Raw genomic sequence first — 22,848 nt, 5'->3', positions numbered from 1 at the left:
AGTATATGCATATTAAATTGACAATGCACATTCATTTGTATTTTTTTCAGTAAAGTGCAAATTATTTTCTGGCCTTGGGAAGGCATAGGGGTTTTGAGCCCAACTTATGTTAATTTCTGCTTGTTTTGAGTTTGACTCGGTTATTTATTGTAATTTCTGTTCGTTTTGGGTTTCATTTATTTATCGGTGCTGATTTGTGGTAGTTTCACGCTTGGTAGATTATTTGATTTTATTTTCGCCCATTTTTTGTTTAATGGAGTTCTTTACTTTTCTGTGAAAAACTTATTTTGTGGAAAAAGTTTTTTTAATTAATCTGTTCGTTTTATATTGACATAGTCTTTTCAGAGAAAAAGAAAATAATGCTTTAAATCTTTTCGTTTTTTAAGAATTTATGGTTTGGCCTGCTATTTGTATGCTGGAGAAAAATTTTCAGCAATTTTTAACAACATAAACCCTGTTAAAAATCTGGACACAAATAGAAGTGTTTAATTTAGTTTCATATCTCCTCTAGTTGACCTGAAATGGAAAACTTGATACCATTCGCAAAAAATCTGTTTACTTTCTTTAATTGCCTGGATACACTTACGCTATTTTGATTTGGTTAAATTTAAGAGCAGAAGCAGCCCCAAAAGATTGAACATAATAGTCTCAGTCATTCTTGGGATACTGCTGAGATGCCTTATTGGGAATTAGCATTAACACGGTGAGCTTTTATTTAATATTATGCTAGCAATTAGTTATTAAACATTAAATCAAATAGGAGGGTGGCCGTGGGAGGGGGATTCGTTTTACTCACATCGCTTTCGAATATTTGAAGGCCGGATAGCCCTTTATATTTTAAATCGAATGAGCCCTTTTCGAAGTTCCTACGACAAGTCCTTCGCTACAAAGTGCCCTGATCTAAACAACAGCAACAGAAAAATAATACATTATACCCACATTGACCTTTACTATAAAAATGTCAAGAGCCGCGTTTTCAGGCTCAGCGGGTTCGAACACGGGTTGTGCTCGTCTAGTTTCAATTTTGTTGTTTCAGCGGGTTCACAGCTTCAACCCCATGTTTTATACATTTGATGCACTGATGCACAACGCTTAATTCACTAGACGAGAACAACCCGTGTTCGAACCTGCTGATCCGTGAACAACCCGTCTTTAAACACGGGTTGTTCGCGTCTAGCGCATCAAGCGTTGTGCAGCAGTGCATCTAGTGCATCAAACACGGGGTTGAAGCTTCGAACCCACTGAAACTAGACAAAACTAGACGAAAAACTAGAAACTTGAAACTAGACGAGGACAACCCGTGTTCGAACCCGCTGAGCCTGAAAACGCGGCTAAGCCTTCCAATCACTTTCGACTATTAAAAACGGCACTAGGCCTTTCGATTTTCAATCGAATGAGCCCTTTTTGATGTTTTACGACAACACTTCCTATAAACCCATTATATTCCCCCTGGGCATAAATTACAACCCTTACCCTTAGGGCTGTGAGGGTGGTTGTCATCCTCTAAGACCTAATATCCAGAACTTTCAACTACGCTAAACAAAATGGCTATCTCAAAATTTTGATTGGATGTGTCTGGGAAAATGGTGGGCGTGAGAGGGGCGTTAGTCTTTCTCCAATAACTTTCAACTATTAAAAAAGGCACTAGCCATTTCAATATTGAATCAAATAAGCCCTTTTGAAGTTTCTACAACAACGCTTTCAATAAAAACCTTATATGCCCCCAGGGTATAAATTGCAACCCTCACCCTGAGGGCTGGGGCGGTTGTCATCCTCAAAGATCTAATTTCCAGAATCTCCTACTACGTTGAACAAAATGGCTATCCGAAAATTTTGATTGGATGTGTGTGGGGGAATGGTGGGCGCAAGAGGGGGGTTAGTTACCCTCCAATCACTTTTAACTATTAAAAAGGGCACTAGCCCTCTCAATTTCCAATTGAATAAGCCCCTTTTGAAGTTTTTACGACAACTCTGTCTATATTAAACCTTATATGCCCCAGAGCATAACTTACAACCTTTGCCCAGGGGGCTCTGGGGGGTTTATCATCCTTAAAGATATAATTTCCAGAACTTTCTATTACTTTGAACAAAATGTTTATTTGAAAACTTTGATTGAATGTATTCGGGGAAATGGTGCGCATGAGAGGGGGGTTAATTACTCTCCAATCACTTTTAACTATTAAAAAGGGCACTAGCCCTCTCAATTTCCAATCAAATGAGCCCCTTTTGAAATTTCTAAAACAACTTTCTATATAAACCTTATATGCCCCAAGGGCATAATTACAACCCTTGCACTGAGGACTCTGATGGGGTTATCATCATAAAAGACCTAATTTCCAGAACTTTCGACTACGTTGAGCAAAATGGATTTCTCAAAATTTAGATTGGATGTGTTTGGGAAAATGGCGGGCGTGAGAGGGGGGTTAGTTGCCCTTCAATCACTTTCGACTATTAGAAAGGGCACTAGCCCTTTCAATTTCCAATTGAATGAGCCGTTTTTGAAGTTTTCACAACATTCGCTTTCTATAAAACCTTGTATGCTCCAAGGGCATAACTTACAACCCTTGCCCTTAGGGTTGTGGGAGGATGAGTTGTCAGCCTTAAAGGCCTAATTTCCAAAACTTTCAACTACGTTGAATAAAATGGCCATCTAAAATTTTTTATTGTATGTGTTTGGGGAAAAGGTGGGCGTAAGAGGGGGGTTAGTTGCCTTCAAATCACTTTCGACTATTAAAAAGGGCATTAACCTTTTGAATTTCCAATCGAATGAGCCATTTTTGAAGTTCTCACGACGAAAATTTCAATAGAAACCTTATATGACCCCAGGGCATAACTTTTAACCCTTGCCCTGAACACTGTGGGGGGAGTGTCCTGTTCAAAGGTATAATTTCCTGAACTTTAAACTGTATGGAGCAAAATTGCTATGTAAAAATTTTGCTTGGATATGTTTGGGCAAATGGTGGGCGTGGAAGGGGTGTTAGTTGCCGTCCACTCACTTTCGACTATTAAAAACGAAACTGGCCATTTCAATTTCCAATCGTATGAGCCCTTTTTGAAGTTTCTATGGCAATGCATTCTAAAAAAACATTATATGCCCAGAGGGCATAACTTACAACCCTTGGCCTGAGGGCTATGGGGGAGTGTCCTCCTCAAAAACATAATTTCTATCTGGAAATCCACAACACTCAACAAAATGGCTATCTAAAAATTTTGATTGGATGTGTTTGGAGAAAAGGTGGGCGAGAGAGGGGGCTAGTTGCCCTCAAATCACTTTCGACTATTAAAAAGGGCACTAGAATTTTGAATTTGCGATCGAATGAACCCTAGTTCAAGTTTCTACGACAAAGATTTCAATAAAAACCTTATGTGTCCCCAGGGAATAGCTGATAACCCTTGCCCAGAAGACTGTGGGAGGAGTTTCCTGCTCAAAGGTATAATTTCCTGAACTTTAAACTTCTCGGAACAAAATGGCTATCTAAAAATTTTGATTGCATATGTTTTGGGAAATGGTGGGCGTGGAAGGGATGTTAGTTGCCTTCCAATCACTTTCAACTATTAAAAAGGGCAGTAACCATTTCAATTTCTAATCGAATGAGCCCTTTTTGAAGTTTCTACGACAGCACGTTCTATAAAAAGCTTATATGGCCCCTGGGCATAACTTACAACCCTTGCCCTGAGGGCTTTGAGGGGGTTGTCATCCTCAAAAACCTAATTTACAGAACTTAAAACTACTTTGAATAAAATGGCTATCTCAAAATTTTGATTGGATGTGTTTTGGGAAAAAGATGGGCGTGAGAGGGGGCTTAGTTGCCCTCAAATCACTTTGACTATTAAAAAGAGCACTAGCCCTTTGAATTTCCAATCGAATGAGCCTTTTTTGAAGTTTCTACGATAACGCCTTCTATAAAACTTTATATGCACCCAGGCCATAACTTACAACCCTTGCCCTGAAGGCTCTGGGGGAGTGCCCTCCTCAAAAACATATTTTCTGACTGAAAATCAATTACGCTGAACAAAATGGCTATCTCAAAATTTTGATTGGATGTGTTTGGGGAAATGATTGGCGTGGAGGGGGGGGGGCTAGTTGCCCTCCAATCACTTTCGACTATTAAAAAGGACACTAGCCTTTTATGAGCCTTTTTTGAATTTTCTACGACAACGCCTTCTGTAAAAACCTTATATGCCCCCAGGCCATAACTTACAACCTTTGCCCTGAAGGCTGTGGGGGAGTGTCCTCCTCAAAAAATATTTCTATCTGGAAATCAATTACGCTGAACAAAATGGTTATCTAAAAATTTTTAATGGATGTGTTTGGGGGAATGATGGGCGTAGAGGAGGGTGGGGGGTGGGGCCAGTTTCCCTCCAATCACTTTCGACTATTAAAAAGGGCACTAGCCTTTTGAATTTCTAATCGAATGAGCCATAAGTTAAAACCCTTGCCCTGAGGGTTGTGGGGGAGTGACCTCCTCAAAAACATATTTTCTATCTGGAAATCAACTACGCTGAACAAAATAGCTATCTCAAAATTTTGATTGGATGTGTTTGGGGGAATGATGGGTGGGTGGGGGGGGGGGCTAGTTGCTCTCCAATCACTTTCGAATATTGAAAAGAGTACTAGCCAATCCAATTTCCAATCGAATGAGCCCCTTTCAAAGTTTCTCTGATAACTCCTTCGATACGAAGTGCCCGGGTATGGAGAAAAAAAATACATTGTGGCAACATCGTTCTTTACTTAGGCAGCGCTTTTGCGCTGCCTATGATAGGCTATACGAAAAATTTGGTTCAATACCGCTCTCTTGGGCTATAATGAAAGAAAGTTTGAGGTGGCTAGGGCACGTTGTGCGGATGAAGGATGACAGATTGCCGAAATTTGTTCTTTTCGGCCAACCGTCTAGGGCTAAACGGAAAGCAGCTCGTCCTCATCTGGGGTGGGAGGACTTCATAAAGAAAGATTTAAAGGAAATGGGAACTTCGTTGGCGGGTGTAAAAAGTGAGGCTTTAAATAGCTTGGGATGGAGGAGGAGCGTGCGTAGCTGTGGTGGCCTCAGACGGCTTGGTGCTGCGGTGAGTTACTGTTAGTAGTAGTAGTAGTAGTATTTAGTTATATGGCATACTGGGCTAATTGCATAATTATGGGGGTTTGACATGCCCAATATCCATAAAGACATAGTTGCTGGACTGTTCTACTATGCTGAACAAAATAGTTGTCTCAAAATTTTGACTAAATCTGTACCATTTAAGAAATATTGAAGAAAATATTTGTTATGGGTTGTGATAGAAAAATTAGTATTTGAATCAAACGTATTCTTACCAGTCAAAAACTAAGCCCGGCTTAATCAATAAATCAGATATGAATGGCATAGGTTTATTTCCCTATTGTTATTTCTTACATTTGAACCGGATGCCGTAATTTCTCTAATATACATATTAATCGAATTGTATTTTAATGCTGATTTTGAATATCTTTGAATTATTTCATTTAATTCAATCCATCAAAAGTTATGAGGAATTAAGAATTATTAAACTATAAGTTTTGATGTCTCAAAGCTTGTTTCCATGGCACAATCAGATCTGATTTAAGAGATACGAATTCTTATAGGTTAGCAGGGGTTAGAAACATTCTTCTAAGCCGTGACGATGACAACTTTTGGTGTTTGCAGGGATGAAAAAACGTGGCCTCTTCTTCTCGGGTTATCTGGAGATCAGATTCCTTTGGGAGCATTTACCTTGGAGACTTACGAACTAATTACCTATTATTGGACTAGACGCAGACATATAAATGAAATAAACACAGATAAAAAAGACAATAGATTTATTGAAATTACATGCTTAATTGCACAGGAACGGGTCACTTCAATGACAATGACGGAGACCAAAATACAATAATTTCGTCTGAATCTCTCTAGGTTTGAGGTAATGGTTGTTGTAGATCTGACTTAAGATTCAAATTAAAAAACACATTTACCCCCCTCTAAAACGCGGTTCTTTTGTCCTGCGCTGTAAGGACTGCCCGCCATTGGCCCAAGAGGGCCATGGACGTAAATCTTTCATCCAATATTCTTTTTTAAATATTTTTGATGATTCAAGCATTCAAACGGTTTTTGCCATTGAAACTTCCTTATAAATACTGTAAGTAGCATTTTTTTTTGCTACTAACTATATTAGTGAAATTTGAACGACTAGCGTCGTTGTTTAATTGAGGCTAGCACGCAGTTTATATTTTTGCTGTTTAAAATTTAGACTATTGGAAGCGGTATTTGAACTCAATTAGGGGACGTTTAATTTCTGCCCGAATCAACTTTAGAAGGAAAGAATCTTGTATTTTAAATATATGGTATTCTACTGCTGGTGCACATCACCCTTCCCATCAAATAATGACGTCCCGTCATTAGTAACTGCTCATTAGGAGTGCTTAAAATTTTTCAATTATTTTTCTTATTTTGTTCTACATCCCTATCTAAAATTCATCTACCGGAATAAGATTGTTTTTGGTTCTAGGTTAGCTACTATATTAAATATTTTTTTTTTTTCTATATCTAACACTTATTAATTTTAAATTTACAATAATGTTGGGACTATTCTACTTTTACATTATTTTTTTTTTTTTTTTGCTGTCTCTATGACGAACAACACACTATCTACATAACGTTAAATGAAAAGCATGATAATATTACACCTAATTCTACTTGTGGTACATCCATGAATGTTTTATAACATACAATAATTGGTTCATCATATTCACTGATGAAATTAAAACACTTTCACTATTGGGATTTTTGAATTGTCAAAGTTATTAGGAAGTAACACATGTAGCTTCACATCTATTCATCACCTTTCGTGTCTTTGGTGTACTACACCCTCCTGTTCTAAATAATTGTCCTTCACTCTTTTTGTCTTGGCAAAAATTTTGAAGCATTTACGTTATGGTTTCTTCGTGGAACAGTTCGAGTCTAGTTGTCTGTACATGACAGGTTTTCCCTAATGGTCAACTGGGAAATGACCGTTATATATCGTTCTAATAGTCAACTGAAAAATGATTCTTCCCACTACAGGTGTTGGTGTTTTTCTTCTCAGCATATCATTTTTAGGATTTTTGAGGCATATAGAGAATGTATTCTCGCGTAAAATTGTTCATTTGTTCCTTTTGAAACGGGTAGTCGTCATACTATAGGGACTCTTTTAAAATATTATATTTACGTTCAACTTCAAGCATCTTCGAATATCATTTAACTTTAAATATCGTTAAATATCGTGTGCTGATCGATGGGATTCTCAGAATTAAACTTCAAATTGTCTCTAACCTCAGTTTCAAATATCTTCAAATGTCTTTAAGTATCATTTAACTTCAAATGTCGTTAAATATCGTTTATCTTGTTCTGATCGATGAGGTTCTCAGAATTAAACTTCAAATTGTCTTTAACTTCAGCTTCAAATATCTTCAAACATCTTCAAGTATCATTTAACTTCGAATATCGTTAAATATTGTTTATCTTGTTTTGATCGATGGAGTTCTTATAATTTATGTGATTATATAGTTCGTTAAAGCACTTGATACTGAGGTTCAAATATAGTGTTACCTGATACGTAATATGGTTCATGGTCGAAGAAACGACGATCAAAGGTAACTGATGTTTTTGTAGACGAAGCTGGGATGGAAGTTGCCTGGAGTTTTGATGAATACTCTTCGTTGGTTGAGATATGAGGAAAATAGATGCTACTGGATCGTATCTGTACTTGGCAGCTCATGGTAATGCTCAATAGCCAATTTGCCATTTCCTCCCTGTAATAAAAATAGCGAGGCAGAATCACACGTTCTTTAAAGTAAACACTCATAGTACAAATAAGTCACATATTAATTGGGTACATTAATTTCATAGCTATGAGACAGAATTAAATAAATACACTAATGTTAGTACTCACAATGAAAATCTAAGACAGAAATGTCTTCAAATTTGTTTTGAGAATGGAAATATCGATATTAAATAAACATAATTTACCCTACATTATTAAGTTTGAGGTCTAATTTTACAATGTTTTTCATGCCTGCATTGTTCAAGCACGTCCGTGCTGTTTAAGAAACGCATGTTGCAGCGTCATAACCACACGGTTTTACGAAAACGATACTACGATGAGGTAACGGGACATAACAAAGACGAATGGAGACCTCTCTACCCACTCGTTTCCTAATGTCTTCCCTATTTCTTGGCTCAGACGTTCTCATGGGGTTCCGGGTATAACGGTTGATATACAGAGGGTCTTGGTCTCAGGATTTTTCCGTAATTGCAAGTCAACATTGGTGCCTCATATTCGCTTTTCGAATAAGGTCATTAGATGCAGGATTTCCAAGCTTGCCTCCGTAGATTCCAGTTAATGCTTGGCAAAGAATATAAGCATAATGAAGAACTGACATCAATACCTTTTTAGAAGGCTATTGTTTCAGCAAATCCTTCAGCACTAAATAAATAAATATTATATTGAAGTCTTATTAGAATCTGTTAAGTGAGAAACACCTTCACAGTAATAGGGAATTCCTTGTGGGTTTTACTTAGTCGCCATTGGTCATACACAGGGTTTCAATCCATATATCTTAACTGATTAAATGGTTTTAAAATTTTACATATTATTATTGAGATATAATTTCACATCCGCAGTGAAATTCTACATATAAACCTACCAATAGGTTGTTTGGTTGTAGTTACCAATAGTTAGCTGTTAGTATATATATTACTCGAGTAAGAAACACATGAATGAGCAATGTTTAGGCCTAAAATAATTATAATCTGCACTAAGATAAGATATTTCATATAATTAGACGCTTCTGTACTGGTAGTTTTTTTTTTATTTTATAAAGCTGCCAGATGTAATGATATTTCAGAAGGTTTTTAATATTTTAAAAAATAAACTTATTTTAAAAAAAACCGAAGCTCCCAAATATTCGTGTTTACTTCAGCCGATAAAAAAAAATTCGCTCTATCAAAATATACTGAAAACTGGCTGAAATTTGTACGGGTATGATGGGGGTGAAGAAATATAGGTTTCAAGAAGGAATCTTTTTAGTAGTCACTATATCAGAATTGGATAATTTAATGTACATGTTGCTCAAATAAATTTCGCATAAACTAAAAAAGGGGGAAACAGGAAAAAAAATTTACAAAAATAAACGTTTTTCACTAAATGAAGCACAGTCTTTTCAAGTTAAACATAAACCTTAGTCTAACTTAAATAAATTATCAGGTTCTAAATAGTTTATTGAGATAATTAAATTTTAATTAATAACTTGTTGAGAAATTATATTTTAATAAATAATTAAAGTAAAAAATTGAGTACGAATTGATTATTAGAATAATTAAATAAGAATTTGACTGATATTTTAAGCAAGAAAAACGAACAAAACGGCAAGTAAAAAGGAAGATTAAACACTAAAAACCTAAAAATAGAGCAGAACACGATTCAGATCAAACTCTAGCTATGAATAGTGTCAGATTATCGAATTTTTAAGTCAAGTTAGGCATATTTGATTTTCTTTTGATTAATTTTCTTCATAGTTTAATTTTTCTTTTCCAATCTTCACGTGGAAGGCAATTTCCGGAGGGATTCTACATGTTAGAGAACTCTTATGCCAGTTGTAGGGAGGAGATGTTGCCTCGAATTAATCCATGTATAAAATAATTAGTAAAGATATCACCGTCATCACCCTTCAGTATTTCTAGTGATAGAAATTAAACGATAAGTAATTTTTTTTTTTTTTGATGACATCAATTTTTGTTTGGACCTGGGTCGATTTTTAATTGAAAATCTGAGGAGACCTGAGTCAGTATAGGTAAGATATAACGTGACTGACTTGCGAAAATATGTCACAAAAATTAGAGGACAAGATATGTCATAGATAAAACAATGAAATTAAAGGATATTTTTGTCACAGAACTATAGAACGGTGATCTATCTGTTACTGTATACGCCAGAGATATAAGCCAATGAAATTAAATTTTTTCGCCAAGGAGCTAAGTGAGTGAATGTCTCTGTTTATCCTTGGAAGTAATGTTTAACACAGAGCTTTAGGACAACAGACGTCATTAGTACAATATAATAAAATTTAAACGCTTTTTTCTTTTCTTTTCATTAATATTGACTTGTTTAACTTTACTTGCACGCTGTTAAATTTATTATGGTGTTAAATTTATTATCTTTGAAATTTGTCTTTACATTAATTAGGGATATTTCCATCTGTCAGGTTTTTTAACCGTTCTACCTGACTGTGTCGTTATTTTCTCCTCTGTTTCTTGCGGTTTTTGTTTTTCGGTTTGTCTAGCGAAATAAGGTCAAACTTTTTGTATTGTTTTTTCAAAAATTATTGCCCTTTAAATATTGTGTGTTTTCCGTGCGTGGATGCTGATTTCGGTGTTGATTTTCCTTTTTCTTTGCCTACTATTTGGTCTGATACACCTTCGTACTCGTTTGAACTAGTTACCGCTAACTCCAAATTAGAATTTTTAGAGATGGCACTGTTTGTGGTGTCACCTGTCCTTCCTTCGTAAATTTCTACTCCCCTGGATGTAGAAGGTTTATTCCCTATGTCCTCGCCTTGAGTTTTCAAATCGGGAGATTTGAAAGATTCTTGAGAGCTTTGGGAGGAATCAAAAGTTTTTGCGGGGTTCCTCCATTGTTTGAAGGCCATTTCTTCAGGGGGATGGGGCATTCTTTGCACAAAGGTTTCCCTCCATGAAGTCCACTTTTTAGGTTTGACTTTGGACACAGTTATATCATGATATTTACCTTGCTAGTCATCCTTGGGAATTTTATTCTCGGGCAATGTACTTTGACTCGTTTTTATGGGAAAATTTATTAAATCTATAGCTTCTCGCAGGTTTGTTTTAGTTAAATCTTTGGGAAGAGTTTTCTTTATAGTAATACCAGGGGTTTCTACAGCTCAGTTTAATTCTTCCTGCAATGACAGGGGCCTTTCTATCGGGGTTGCAGGGGAAACCATATCGTCTGGAAATCTTTTGGGGGGACATGGGGTCGAAATTCTATCGGGGAAGAATTGGATTTTTGGAGATATTGTACAATCTAAATCTCCCGCGCTCGCCGATGAATAACTTTTTGAACTTTTTGGCGTTCTTATTCTTACTGGTATTAGGGATTTTTTCTTTGGAATAACTAGATTTTCCATAGCTAAGAATTCTTCAAAATTTTCCTGATCACTGTCATTCTCAAAATAGTCTTGCTTGAAATTAAAGGGTTTTAACTCTGCCAGTCTCTATCTGGGGAGCTCATTTTCCAAATCTGATAAAACCGTAGAGAAGGGCTTTGACACGCATCTCTCTGAAAATTTGGCTATTCTGATTCAGCTAACATTTGCCTTGTAAGTTCTTCCGCGATCGGGGTTTTCCATTTTAAAGGTACAATCGTTACCGTACTTTTTAACTAGTCTGTACGGCCCAGAATATTTGTTTGAAAGTTTTTTTCCTTCCGTTTTCGCCTCGTTCCTTAGGTAAACGAAGTCTCCTACTTTGAAATCCAGATTCCCCTTAACTTTGGGTTGGTTTCTAAGCTCTTGGTTTATTTTACATTTTTCCAACTCTTGCCTAACTATTTTATAAGTTTTCCTCATTCTATTTATGAATTCTTGTTTATAATCTTCTGAGCTATTATAATACTGCCGAGATTCAATAATCTCATCATATGGGATTTTAAAATCACGACCGAAAAGTAAATAAAATGGATTGTCTCTGGTTGTTTCGGAATAAGCAGTGTTGATTACGTTGGTTAAATAAGGTAAAAGTTTATCCCATTCGCTCCTATTGTCTGTCGTATAAGTACTTAGAACATTCGAAAATATTTTATGCCTGTTTTATATTTTTCCATTAGCTTGTGGATGGTACGGCCCTGTCACCATTTTCTCTATATTAAGGAAACTCATTAAATCTTTTGTTACTTTTGCGACAAAATTGCTCCCGTTGTCATTCAAAATTTTATTAGGAATGCCAAATTGTAAAAATAATTTTGTTAATGCCTTACTTGTGGCATTAGCGCCTTGATTTTGTAATGCTTTTGCAAAAGTAAATCCGGAAAAATTATCTATAACTAAAAGAATACAAGCATTACCTCTTCTATAAACAGGTAAGCATTCATTTGCCTTGTCTTGGTCAAACGAGATAAGATCAAAGGGGTAACTCGCTATCAGGACCCTTCCCATTGGGGAATTCGGATAAGCTGGGGGGATTTTTCTCAATTTACATTCTTCACATGTACTTACAAATTCTTTAAGTTTTGTCAGTGCCGGTTGTACGTAAAAGTATTGTTTTAACTTATGGAACGTTTTCATAACTCCTAAATGTCCGCCTGTGTCCGAATGAAAATATTCAAGCGTTGGCCCTTCCAAGTTTTGTGGTAACACATGTATTATCGATGTTTTGTTTCTGTTTGTCTCAGTGGTCACGATTCTAAAGAGTGTTTCTTCATCAAGGTCGTAGTAAAAATTATCTATCTCTTTTCTAAGAGTTTTGAATTTATCCGGTAAAGCCTCATTATTCACAAAATAATCAATTAGTGCTACACACATTTCGTCTTTTTTTTGTTTTCTTTTTGTATTTTCCAAAGACAAGGGACAATAGTTAATCTTATTTTCTTTTACTACGTCTTTGACTTTGTTTTTCTTACATCCATGTTTGCTTTTAGCATTAATAGCATTGACTTCATTTTCTTCAGTTTCCGACGGACTATTTTCTGGATATCTACTCAAAAAGTCGCAAGCTGCGTTTTGTTTTCCCTTTAAATGTTCAAATTCATAATCTAGGTCTTCGATTTTCATAATTCATCTAGATAGAATGCCCGTTGGGTTGTTAAATGTGCACAGGTACTGCGAGCTTTAATTGCCTGATCGTAATATAAATTTTCGACCAATTACACAATGCCTAGATTTGTCCAAGTGGTAAATAATAGATAAAAATTCTAAGTTTGTTGTGGAATAACTATTTTCGCCTTTTGATAAAGTTTTACTTGAATAGCATATAACTTTTTCTATTTGTTTAGGCGTTCCCTGTAGAGGGTTAGGGTTTTCTACCGGGATTATTTGCGAAAGAATTGCGACAATGCTTTTTGAACTAGCATCAGTGGCAACCACAAATTTTCCATTTTCGAAATTAGGGAGTGATAAAATTGGTTCAGAAGTGAGTGCCTTTTTGAGAAGGTCTAGGGAAGTTTGAGCTTCCTGGGACCAGGTAACATTATGGGAGTTTCCTTTGGTTAATTCCGTGAGGGGTTTCGCAATTTGGGCATAATTACGAACGAATTTTCTAAAGTGGCCAGTAAGTCCTAAAATTTCTCTTAATTCTTTCATAGTTTTGGGGGGCTTGAGGTTTTCAACACATTTTATTTTATCAGGGTCTGGGGATATCTCTCCCTGGGTTACTACTACTCCTAAAAATTTAATTTTAGGTTGAAATAAATTTACTTTCTCGTGCCGGCATATTAGATTTCCTTGCCTGAACTTCTCGAACACCTTAGCTAACGATGCTAAGTGTTGCTCAGTGTTTTCCCCCACACATATAATATCGTCAACAAAATGAATTATATTTTTTAATCCTCTTAACAGGTGCAATAGGGGTCTAAATAGCGCGCTTGAACTTGTTTTAAGCCCAAATAGTACTCTCAAGTATTCATAAGAACCATATTCGGATGCTGAAAATGCCGTCTTATGGACATCATTTTCGGCTATTTTCACTTGGTGGTAGCCTTGGGTAAGGTCCAAAGAGGTACAAATTTTGTTTTTGCTTGAAATTGAGTCAAGAATTTCGTCTATTCTTGGTAGAGGAAATTTATAGCTAACTACTTGTTTGTTGAGAGCCCTATAATCTACTACGAGTCTAAGATCTCTATTCTTTTTTTGTAATAATATCACTGGTGCACTATACGGACTTATACTTGGGATTATAATTTCGTTTCTTTCTAATTCATGGATTTTATTTTTTAACCACTCTTTGTGCTTATATGGCACACGATATGGCTGTTTTGCTACGGGATTACCAGTCGTTAAAATTGAATGTTCGTAAAATGGAATTAGCCCGATGTCATCTTCAGATGCAGAGAATACATCCTTAAATTTACATAATAATTCGCATAATTTTTTCTTAAGTTCCAAGTCCGTAATATGATCAATATCAAATTTGCTTAAAAATTGCGATTTAGTCAAGGTGTATTTGTTATTTAAAGTTTTAATACCGTTAACTAGGTTTCTTTTAGAAATTTCTAATGTCTTTGAATCATTTTCTGTTAAAACCTGGATTTGAACTAAACACGTCCCCTTTTTAATTGTATTTGTATCATTTTAATGGTTATTGGTTACCCAAATAAAACCTTCCTCTTTGTCATAAGATATAATCTGTTCCTCGCATAACAGATTTTCGGGTATTTCAGACGGTGTCGCAAACCGCATTTCTGATATTCTAATTTTTGGCTCGATCGTTTGTGATATTGGGACTTTTTGCATCGTTGTGGGAGAGATTTGTGTTTCCTTTATCGCAAATCAGCAATATTTTTCTTTATTTTACTTGTTTATTAGATTCATACTGGCGCTATGCTGTGATATTGTGGTATCTTGCGGCGTCACTTTGGGTTTTATTATGTTCTTCCATAATTCCGCTATTTTTTTGATTTCGTTTGACCTGTACTGTTGCATATCTCCTATTTTATTTTCGCATATTCAATACTTCTATTATTTAAATTTAATTCATTTCTGCAATATCTCTCAGGATAATTGAACAAATTTCCAATGATGCCATGTCTTTGCGAGACATGAGTTTCAAAATACTTCGACATTATACCACTAGGAATTTTGTTTACTGTCATGTTGTCTTCGTAACCTCTGTTACGATTTCTTAAGGTAGAAATTTCTTCCCCTACCTTAGCTGGGTAGACAAGCCTCTCGTTGGCTACGTTTAATAGTACTCTATTAGACCTTTGAAAATTTGCCCCTATAATAGCTTCATATGGGAAATTATCACATATGATAAAATTTTTCATGAAGGTTCTATTGTCTCTTTTTAAGTTTAGCCAAATTGACCCTTTTGCATTTATTTTATGACCTGTAACACTTGTTAAATTGGGATTATTAGGGTTCTTTTGTCGCCTAATGTGCAGAGGCAACATATTAAATACGCAAGAGTTTATGATATTTACAGTAGCTCCACTGTCAACTAAGGCCGTAAAGTAAACGTTGTCTACACAAAAATCATTAAATATAGATAGCTTGTTATTAGCATCACTACAGCAAGGTACTAGTATTGTCTTGGGCCCAATAAATATTCCTGGCTCACTCTGTATCCAGTTTATATTTCTGAGGGGCCCGACAGGTTTCTCTGGCGATTTTTTTTCCTGTGTTGGTGCCCGTAATAGATATTCAGACGTATTAGGTTCCGTAGGCATATTTAAATGATTTACGTCTGTCTCTCAACTCCGTGTATTATTATGGTAACGTGAATGTCTCGTGTCAGTGCCGTTTGCTGGCGTTGACTACCAATACCGTTGGCTTACAAAATTTTCATTTCTTGTCGGCAAATTTTCGTGATTTCTATATTGCATTCTCGCATTATATTGGCCTTGGCGAGTATTTGGGTTTTCAAACCGGTAATTAATTTGCCTGTTGGGGGGAGGGTTATACGAATTTGGTTGGTACGCATTATAAGGTACTGATTGGCGCAATCGCCCCTGGCTATAGCCTATTGCACGACCGGTGCTAAAATTTGTTCTTCCGAACAAATGGTTGCCGTAATTTTGCGTATTACCGACAGCATTTCTTGGTATGGGATTGGGGACATAGTGGCACTCTCTCGCTATGTGGCCAACACTATTAAAATTATAGCACCTTATTATCGTAGGGTTAATGGGCTGAAAACGTACTGTTTTCTGCCTAGCGGGTTCTGGCGTTTTGTTTCTTTGTGCTACTGGGGAGTTATCCCTTGAAAGGAAATTGGGTGATGCCTGATCGCCCTTGAAGATTAGGTTCGCGTTTGAGTCGCCTAGGCTATTTATTTTTGCTTTACTATGATTAGCAACCATTTTATCAACTTCGATTAATCGCTCTACCTCTTGGACTGCAAGATCTAACGTCTGAATATTTTTGGATATTACTGTTCTATATAGTTTTGGGGGTAGCCCTTGCAAAAAGGTATTTAGTATGACTTTTTCATGCAGTTGCCCCGAACCACTTCCGTATTTCGCTTCTACAGAAATGCGTATGTTATCAAGGTATTCCCTTATATTTTGTGAAAAATCAAAGCTTACTACTCCGGGTTTTAATTTATTTATTGAACTGGTTTCTATAAATCTCTCTTTGAATGCTTTTAACAAGTCATCAACCGTATTTATTTGCAAGTTGGCGTCATTGCCTATGTTATGTTCGACCTGTTTTAGAAAGGTTAGGGCCTGGCCTCTTAATCATAGAAGCAGTATGTCTTTTAACGCTCCAACCTCTGTTTTTGTTAATTGTACAAACTGGGTCAATTGGATATTAAGTTCGTCAATATCTGACTGACCATTATTTTCTGGGATAGATTTTGCAATCTCTATATTTTTGGCGACTAACTTTTGCACTATTAATAATTATTTTAGGTCCTCCATTTTTTTTGCTTTTATATCAACTTGAAATTTTACTTTAACTATTTTGGGGGAGGCTATTATCTTCTATGAGATATAAGGGGTTTACTGTCGTAGCCTAGCGGTTATAGGCCTAATCACTTTATTTATATGTCTGTATCTCTCCAACAATTAAATTTAAATGACAAAGTTTAAATAGCCTAATTAGTTAGCAGTTTTCCTCCAATTTCCGACACGCGCCATCTGTACCATTGAAGAAATATTGAAGAAATATTGAAGAAAATATTTTTTATGGGTTGTGATAGAAAAATTAGTATTTGAATCAAACGTATTCTTTTCAGTCAAAAACTAAACCCGGCTTACTCAATAAATCAGATATGAATGGCATAGGTTTATTTCCCTATTGCTATTTCTTATATTTGAACCGGATGCCGTAATTTCTCTAATATACATATTAATCAAATTATATTTTAATGCTGATTTTGAATATCTTTGAATTATTTCATTTAATTTAATCCATCAAAAGTTACGAGAAATTAAGAATTATTGAACTATAAGTTTTGACGTCTCAAAGCTTTGTTTCCATGGCACAATCAGATCTGATTTAAGAGATACGAATTCTTATAGGCTAGCAGGGGTTAGAAACATTCTTCTAAGCCGTGACGATGACAACTTTTGGTGTTTGCAGGGATGAAAAAGCGTGGCCTCTTCTTCTCGGGCTATCTGGAGATCAGATTCCCTTGTGAGCATTTACCTTGGAGACTTACGAACTAATTACCTATTATTGGACTACACGCAGACATATAAATGAAATAAACACAGATAAAAAAGACAATATGTTTATTGAACTTACATGCTTAGTTGCACAGGAACGGGTCACTTCAATGACAATAACGGTGACCAAAATACAATAGTTTCGTCTGAATCTCTCTAGGTTTGATGTACTAATCGTTTCAGATCTGACTTAAGATTCAAATTAAAAAACACATTTACCCCACACTCATACGCAGTTCTTTTGTCTTGCGCTGTAAGGACTGCCCGCCATTGACCCAAGAGGACCAAGGATGTAAATCTTTCGTCCAATAATCTCTTTTAAATATTTTTGATGATTCAAGCATTCACACGGTTTTTTGCCATTTAAACTTCCTTAGAAATATCGTACGTAGCATTTTTTTTGCTACTAATTATCTTAGAGAAATTTGAACGACTAGCGTCGTTGTGTAATTGAAGCTAGCACGCAGTTTATCTTTTTGCTGATTAAAAATTTAGACTCTTGGAAGCGGTATTTGAATTCAATTAGGGGACGTTTAATTTCTGCCCGAATCAACTTTAGAAGGAAAGAATCTTGTATTTTAAACATATGGTATTCTACTGCTGGTGCAAATGTGTTTGGGAAATAAATCGACTTGAGAGACGGGCTGGTTGCCCTCCAATCTCTTTTTACTCTTAGAAAGAACCGTAGAACTTTTAATATTTAATCAAATTAGCTTCTTTAAATGTTTCAATGATATTTCTAGCTATTACTAGAGTGATGCTGCCCATGATATTGCTTATATGCCTTTTTGAAAATCTGCATGCTTACAATTTTTTCGTTTAATTGGAACGCCCCGTAAACACTTCCTAGAAGTTTCATCTAAATACTCGTAGCGTCATTAGTTACAGGAACTGTAGTTGTAGTACTAAAAGTATATACATAGTGCCTTTTGGCTAGTTAAAAATCCCCCACAACTTACTCTTAAAGATCTAACTTAATAATATAAGTTGTTCTTGAGATATGGCTTTGTCACCTTTTTGAAAGTCCACATCTTCATAGTTGATTTAGTTCAACGTCCGCCTAAATATTTATTATATTTGATTACTGAAGCTAATGTTATATTCTCTTTGGACTATTGGCTACAAAATAACTATCTCACAATTTCGATCGCATGGGTTTGGGGAAAAGGGGATATCAGGGAGGGGGACTATATTCTCCCTGTCATGCTTGACTCTTAAAATGGAACTAGAACTATGCATTTCCAATCAAATGGGCCTTCTCTAAAGTTCACAAGATCACCTCTTCATAAAAACCTTACATCCCCCCGGGGCATAACTTAAAACCCTTACTCCCATACTCTGGGGTGTGTCCACCCCAAAAGCCTTGTTATGTGATCTTTGGAATATTTTTGAACAATTTACTATCTAAAACTTCTATCGGATGCATTTGAGTAAAATACGACGTGGGGGGGTATAGCTACCCTTTTGTGACCTTGACGCTTCAAAATTGCTCTTCAACTTCTGATTTCCATTTGAATGAGCCCCTCCAAAGTGTATACGACACACCCTTTCCATAAAAACCTTAATTGTCCTCGGGGAATACCTTACAATCCTTGCCCTGAGGACTGTGAGGGGGCTCTCGTCCTCAAAGACACAATTTCTGAACTTTGAAACTACGTCAAACAAAATAGCTATCTCAAAATTTTGACTGGAAACGTTTGGAGAAATGATGGGCGGGGGGGGGGGCGATGGTTGCACTCCGATCACTTTTGTCTATTAAAGAGGGCACTGGCCCTTTCATTTACCAACCAACTGAGCCCTTTCCGAAGTTTCTACGACAGCAAATGGCCATCTTGAAATTTCTATCAGATATGTTTTGGGAAAATACGACATGTGTGTGTGGAGGGGGGGGGAGGGTATTTGCCTTCTTTTCACTTTGACTCTTGATAAGAGCACTATAACTTCTGATTAAAAATCCAATGAGATCTCTTTGAAGTTTATATGACCACCATTTCTATAAAAACCTTATATGCCCCCAGGGTATAACTTACGACCCTTGCTCTGAGGGCTATATGGGCGGGGGGGGGGTGTATCCTAAAAGACACAATTTCTGGATCTTTCACCCTCACTGAACAAAATTGATATCTAAAAAATTATGGTTGAATGTGTTTGGGGAAATGTTTGGTGTACGGGGGGGGGGGGGCTGGTTGACCTCCAATTACTTTTGACTGTTAAAAAGGCCAGAAGAACTTCTGATTACCAATCAAATGAGTCCCCTCTGAGGTTTATATGACCATCCTTTCTACAAACACCTTATATCCCCCCAGGGCATAATTTACAACCCTTGCTCTGAGGGTTGTGGAGGGGGGTGGTCATTCTCAAAGTCATAATTTCCGGACCTTTAAACTACGCTGAACAAAATGGCTATCTCAAAATTTTGATTGCGTGTGTTTGGGGAAGTGATTGACATAGGGAGGGGAGCTGGTTGCCCTCCATGAACTCTTTTTGAAGTTCCTATGGCATTTCTTTCTATAAGAAGTGCCATGGTCTGAAAAGAAACAATATATTGTGGCCACATTGCTCTTTACTTAGGCAGCGCGATAGTGCTGCCTATGATATTTTGTCTTGAGAATTCAATTATACAGCACTGGAAGTGTCGGTTAGGCCAGGTAAGCCCCCCTCCCTAAAATTCAGCCTATTGGCGCCCATTTTGAAGATTGCCATTGCGTTCAGGGTATTGTTTTCTAATTTTATTTGTTGTTGTTGGTTTTCCTTTATTAATTGAGTTTCTAGTATTTGAGTACTGCAGTTTGGTTTGAGTGTCTTGAACAATTGTAATGTATTAGCCCTGCTGGTCTTTTCATGCGTCCTTATGTTTCCTGATAATGATTCTTTTTTCAACAAAACACCAAAAAAGGAATTACTCAAAATCTGACAAGGATGGGGGGTAAAAAACTAAGAGGGTGTAAATGATGGTTTATTAGTATATGTATAGCTATCTCCTAATTATGTAGATCTTAATTGATAGTGAACAAAAATACGTGCAGATCTTTTTCAAAACTGAAAATAGATGTCTGTTATTGGAGCAATGGTGACTCAGTTCATAAAAAAACAAATGTTTTTTAGGTTTATCAAGTTACAAGTTTAGTGTATATTGAGCAGACATTGAACCTTTACCACTAAGGATTCTTGAATTAGTCTTAATCATGTTATTGTTGCAGAGGATGGCTTGAATGGAACTGGAGGCAGCTTATATATAAAGTGCGATTTTAGGTAATTAAAGATATATCTTGGAAATTAGTATCAAATCAAAAAGAATCTATTAAAATAGTTGCCAAATTTGCCAAGAAAAAGGTGTTCGTTATGTATCATGTAAAGAAGTGGCTATTTTGGTTGAACTCATCAAAATTTTATAAAACATTCAAAACGACACTATCAGTAGAAAAAAAGCATTAATTAAGAAACTAAAAAATTTAGAGAGCAAATAGAGATGGCTGAAATCGACTGAAACAGATGAAAGATAATTTATTCAAAATGTATTTAATTTCTAACAAATATTTCTTATTGCATTTAATATTTTATTAGATATGACTTGTTCAACCTATTTGAATTTATTCTAACCGCTAAATACATTCTTGGGCTCAACTTCAACAGTTAGGCTATAAATGGGGCTAAAATATATATCTCTTGTATTTCTGTACATTGCTTTGGTGTTTACAACTGCTAAGAATTTATCCTATTTTTGCTTTTCTATTTTTTCATTGCTAGGTTTAGCCCAGTGTGGTCATAAGAACTTTTCATTCTTTGCTGTGGAACCTTTTGAATTAACAAAGTGGCGATTTTAGTTTCTCTGTTTGGAGGAATCAATTTTAAGAAAGAGAAGCTTTAATCCTAAGTACTGTCTATTTTTTCATTTTATAATTAAAGTATTATGAGTTACTTGCTCTATTCGTGTATTGAAGGCTTGGGCCATTCTTTAGTGCTTAAGATTTTATTCTCATTTAAATTGAATAATACTAACCTTGTTTTTGCCTGCACAATAAGCTCAGTTTTGTGCCCCAAGAGAAAAATTATGTTGCTCACTGTTGCTATGAGTTTACATAGCACATTACCAAAAGTAAACCATCCTGTATCTCTTCATTAGTCTTCAACCTCAACTGCCCCAGATAAATGAGGCTCATGTTAGTGCTCTGTATATTGAAGCATGTTTTATTTTTAGTACCATGGCCTAAAACGCTAAAAAATGGAGTTCAAGGCTGAGGAATTGGCTTTTCTCTCTTGGATTATTGAAGGTCTACCAAATGATAGATTCTTGCAGATACAAGAAGCCAAGGTATTTCTTTAGCACATAACTGGTTGCTGCGTTTTTTTTCTTCTTAACTTTAGGATATGTATTTGAAAAAGCCGCATAGTTTAGGAAACATTAATATATTCGAGACATTGTGTACAAAATCAATCAATTATTATTGATTGAATAATGATTGATTGATTTTGCTCAACAAAAATGAAATTTGTGTACACAATGAAAATCCTGAATTCAAATTCAATCCTAAATATTTAATTTTGCAACTTATATACGAGTTTGCTAGTACTGCTACTTCTACAGACAACTCGATGAAGTACTAAGCCACCTGAGGCCAACACAGGTATGGACGCTCCTCCTCCATCCTAATTAGTCAAAGCCTCCCTGTTTACACCCTCTCAAGACGTTCCAGTTTTCCTTAAATTCTTCCTTGTCACCCCCTCCTACCCTGTTTGGGAACAAACCCCTTTTTGTTCGGCTGAAAAAAAAATCTTTGGCAATGTGTTATCTTTTCTCTACAGAATGTGTCGTAGCCATCTTAATCTTTGTCTAATTTTTGCCCTAGAAAGCAGGGCAGAAGCACATTTTTGTACATCTTACTGTTTCAGATGGGTAGCCAAAAGAATCTACTGACAAAATCTCTGAAAAACATCTAACAAAGCCTCTTGAATATTTCTGAACGCCCATGTTTCAGAACTATACTTGACCACCGTCATTACTGTAGTTCCAATATTCTGATCTTGGTTTGTAGACTTAGTTCCTTATTCTTTCAAACTGTTTTCATGTGTGAAAAAACACCCTGGGCATTGGTTATTATACTTTTAACATCTTCACTGTATCCAAAGTCTTTACTAATAAGTAATTAGAAAAGAAACTTCCCACAAAATAAGTTTTTCAAAGAAAAGTAAAGAACTCCATTAAACAAAAATGAGCAAAAATAAAATAAAATAATCTACCAAGCGTGAAACTACCAAAATCAGCATCGATAAATAAATGAAACCCAAAACGAACAGAAATTACAATAAATAACCGAATCAAACTCAAAAACGAGTAGAAATTAACGTAGTAGAACGAGTAGAAACGTTCTAAAACGTTCTCAAAACGAGTAGAAAAAATATAAATGTTTTTACTTTTATAACTCTAATAAATAAAATAATATTAACATTTTGATTACTAAATATCTGTATGTATATTAAACT

At 35.8% G+C, this 22,848-nt stretch overlaps 1 protein-coding gene across 1 annotated transcript in view; it reads left to right on the top strand.

The window, feature by feature from the left end:
- The window catches only part of LOC148945354 (uncharacterized), a 139,974-nt gene that overhangs the window by 19,905 nt on the left and 97,221 nt on the right, over positions 1-22,848 (top strand). Inside the window, exon 2 of the mRNA XM_089099018.1 lies at positions 21,566-21,679. Within this exon, the coding sequence (XP_088955144.1) occupies positions 21,590-21,679 (90 nt within the window). The 5' untranslated portion in view covers positions 21,566-21,589. The remainder of the gene's footprint in view (positions 1-21,565; positions 21,680-22,848) is intronic.

The sequence above is a fragment of the Artemia sp. Qi Xiang Cuo genome, chromosome 13 (assembly GCF_049724085.1).
Source record: "Artemia sp. Qi Xiang Cuo chromosome 13, ASM4972408v1, whole genome shotgun sequence".
NCBI lineage: Eukaryota > Metazoa > Arthropoda > Branchiopoda > Anostraca > Artemiidae > Artemia > Artemia sp. Qi Xiang Cuo.
Note: the sequence above shows the minus strand (reverse complement) of the source record. Positions and strands in the feature narration are given on the sequence as shown.